Genomic DNA, 3,836 nt, shown 5'->3' on the forward strand with positions numbered 1-3,836 from the left:
TTTTGCCCCCCAACACACTGAAAAATCCCCCAACAGGAGCTTTTCAGAACCTCCTTTGATTAAACTGACTAAAAGAAAACCAACTAAACAGCTGGAATTCAACACAACAGGATGTGTGCTTTGTTGCTGAATTGTTGCTGAATTTTCTGACAACATTGAAAAGATAAGAAGAAAAAACACATTTAAACATTTAAATGCTACTACAAATCACCTTGCTTGAAGCCACTTTGCTCTAAAAACGGATTTGGATCATATTTTAGAGGCGTTATGACAGAAATGTCTTTTGTTTTCTAATATGTTTTCAGGGCCAGTCGGCTTTCAGACCAACAATATTCCTTTCACAGCCGGCATGTTCACTTCAATAGGTGAGGCGTGTTTTTTGTCCTTCTTCAGAAGAATAAACAAAACATTAGCTGCAGTTTTCAAGTGATTTCAGTGCAAAATGTGTCTTTTTATATTTTCTTTTACAAAAATGCTGGAATGATATTTAAAGAATGTGATTAAGTTCCTGGAGACTTTGTGGAAATTTACTTTGCATTTCACTGCTCAGAAGTTTGCCCGTACAGAATCACAGGTGTGTGTTTTGTTGTTGTTGTTGTTTCAGAACCTGGATATTACAAAGAGAATGACTTTGGGATACGGATCGAAGACGTTGTTGTGACGACACCCGCTCACACAAAGGTAGAGACAAAACAACACTTTGTGGCGGGGTGCCCAAACATTTTCATTGAGAGGGCCAAAATGAAAAATCGGCTGTGGGCCAAATGCAATAATATCATACATGAAATGCAAATACTTCTTTAAGTAAAGTTGTTTTATTTTTCATGATTAAGCTAGCAGACAGTGCAGCGGCCCACATTATTTTGTTTGTTTGTTTGTTTTTAGCTCATGGACATGGAGAAAATCTGACGTATGCTCAGGCATCAAAGGCTCATGAGACTTTTCATAAATTAAAATTTTCGTATTTATGATCTTATAAAGTGTGCAAATCTAGATGTGTGCTTCATTCTAATCTAAATATCTCTTGTAGTTACTTACATTTTTTGATTATTCTTAATACAATGCAAAGGTCAKTTAAGTAACATGAGTTAAGCCTATCTACAGCTCCTTATAAAGTTGGACCAATGGTTGGAATGACTAAGTGGAAAAGTAGTGTTTCTACATAAGACAAGAGATTACAACCTAGTAGCCAGGGAAACTGCTGGTGGGCCAAATCAAATGGCTTGGCAGGCCAAATAGTGGCCCGCGGGCCCCACTTGGGCAGCTCTGCTTTGTGGACTATTGAGAGCTACAAAAGAGAAAATTCCACAGAAATCATATAGAAATAAAAAAATATATTTTGCAATAAAAAATTTTATAAACACTTAAAATGAGGCTCTTTGTTAAAAGGCTCATTACCAGTGGTGGGCAATTAGCTAACAAATAATAGCTGAACTAATTTTTCATTTAGCAGATTAGCTTTTTCATTAACTTTGAAAACCATTAGCAAACTAATTAGCATCTGCTAAATTAGGTTTTGCCAACTTTGAGTCCGCTAACAGCTAACTAACAAACTAACATCAACAGGTTTGTGTCAGTCTCACCAGTTATCGGCTAATTTTTACTGGTTTAGCTGTTTAGCATTAGCTTCTGCTAATTTCTTTTTACATGTTAGCGAATAATGAGTTTTTGGTTAACTGTGCCCACCACTGGTTGTGTTAGTAATACTGTATTTGTAAGCGTCCATCTTGAGTGTGCAGCTTTTATTTTGAAGGTCATGTTTTGGAACTATTTCTTAGTGGTTGTTTATTAATGTGCCGTCTTTTCCTCTAGTTTGGACACAACTTCCTGACCTTTGACACCGTTTCACTTGTTCCGTACGACAGAAAGTTGATCGACACGTCGCTCCTCAGTTCAGAGCAGGTGAGAAGAAATTATTTTCAACTTACTGTTTACATGAAACATGACAGAAACCACCTCACGTGACTCATTGTGAGCTTACTTCCCTAAAGAGGCTGTCAGCTTCCTGCTGCAGTTTGTAAATAAACCTCTGGCTGTACGAGAGTGAGACACAGACGGTGTGTTTCTTTTTCCTGCAGTTCGAGAGTTGGTTTCCTCTTAAAATCCCCCCTTCACACATGTGGTCGAGCTTCTGTGCTGCTCACTGATTAAAACRGAGAGAAAAACAAAACCATGTGTGAAATCTACTTCTGTGTTTTTGTTCTTTTTTTTTCTTTACAGGCAGCTGAAGATACTTTAAAGATTTAATATCAAGAGATAAACTAAAACCATTTCAAAGTGCAGAAGAAGAATTATGTGTGACTCCCAGCAGTGACTTTATTGTTAACAGCAGTGGGCACTCATCAAGAAATGAGCTGAAGACTGGTGTGACTGACATAAACCTGCTGATGTTGGTTAGTTAGTTMGGCTTAAAGTTGGCAAAACCTAATTTAGCAGATGCTATTTGGTCCGCTAACGGTTTTCAAAGTTAATGAAAAACCCACCCAACACTGCTTGTTATGTTTTTGAATTTTCGGCTTAATTTTTAATTTAAATTTGAATTTGATCATCGGTGGGTTGTTTTTAGAAGCACCTTCCAGTAACGAGGGTCTCTCTCTCTCCAGGTCCAGTGGCTAAATAAATACTACCAGAAGATCCGGGACCTGGTGGGTCCTGAGCTGGACAGACAGGGTCTGCGGGAGGAGAAGGACTGGATGCTCAGGAACACGGAGCCCTTTGAGTCCGGCTCTTCGGCGGCGTGTTCGTCCTCCCTGACCTTCGTGGCCCTCGTCATCGCTCTGCTCCACAACGTCGTCTGAGATCATCCCAGCAGATCTTCAACCAGCTATGCAGTCTCTCCTCAGCAGGTTGACACATGCAGAAGGTTTTCAGTTGTAAAATATTTTATTTAATAAATAAATTATGTGGTCATTTGACTGATTTTGTGCCTTTTGAAGTTTTAAATGATCTATTGTGATTTTGAATATTGGGTGTTTATATGACAGACTAATATAATTCCTATTTTATTAAAAGAAAACACTTTAAAATACTAATATTTACCAAAGATGTGTTTGTTTTTTATTTTACCAACATTTCGTACAAGGTACAGGGATGAACAGCTGAAAAAATTAATTAAAATTTATGTAAAAACAGATTTTTTGATTAAACTTTGGATTTTTTTTTCCAACAAAGTTTTTATTAGCTTACTTGGCACATGACATCACTCTTACATTTACAGAGGAAAAAAAATTGAGATGGGAGAAATAGGCTATGAAAATACTCATATCACAATAGAACAGAAGAGATGGGATGCATAAGTTGCAGCATCTGTTAGGAAAGATTTTTTAAGACCTGCAATATTCATATACATCAAAATTAGGTGTAAATGACCACATGCAGAAAAGATGATGACAATATAAATAAATATCAACTGTCAGCTTGTTTGTTGCCAGATAGTAATGTATGATCAAAAAGGGTCCCAATTTGGTGCGTTAGTACTGTCTGTGTTGTTTAATTGATACAGCTTACATTCATAAGATGCTACTTTAATCATCATGTTGACCCATTCTTTTACTTGTGGACTTTTTCCAGTTTTCCAGTGTCTAAGAATAACCCTAGTTGTTACAGAGATTCCCACCATAACTACTGAAAACTTCTCTTGAAATTTTGGGTATTTGTGTTTTATCACCCAGTAAACATACACTCACCGGCCACTTTATTAGGTACACCACGCTAGTAACGGGTTGGACCCCCCTTTTGCCTTCAGGACTGCCTCAATTCTTCGTGGCATAGATTCAACAAGGTGCTGGAAGCATTCCTCAGAGATTTTGGTCCATATTGACATGATGGCATCACAC

At 37.5% G+C, this 3,836-nt stretch overlaps 1 protein-coding gene across 1 annotated transcript in view; it reads left to right on the forward strand.

Moving 5' to 3' along the window:
• xpnpep2 (X-prolyl aminopeptidase (aminopeptidase P) 2, membrane-bound) overlaps positions 1-2,915 on the forward strand; it is a 17,636-nt gene extending 14,721 nt beyond the window's left edge. Inside the window, exons 19-22 of the mRNA XM_014004243.1 lie at positions 306-365; positions 605-681; positions 1,813-1,902; positions 2,604-2,915. Coding sequence (XP_013859697.1) covers positions 306-365; positions 605-681; positions 1,813-1,902; positions 2,604-2,798 — 422 coding nt within the window. The 3' untranslated portion in view covers positions 2,799-2,915. The remainder of the gene's footprint in view (positions 1-305; positions 366-604; positions 682-1,812; positions 1,903-2,603) is intronic.
• Positions 2,916-3,836: the final 921 nt, after the last annotated feature.

The sequence above is a fragment of the Austrofundulus limnaeus genome, unplaced genomic scaffold, assembly GCF_001266775.1.
Source record: "Austrofundulus limnaeus strain Quisiro unplaced genomic scaffold, Austrofundulus_limnaeus-1.0 Scaffold1, whole genome shotgun sequence".
Classification (NCBI taxonomy): domain Eukaryota; kingdom Metazoa; phylum Chordata; class Actinopteri; order Cyprinodontiformes; family Rivulidae; genus Austrofundulus; species Austrofundulus limnaeus.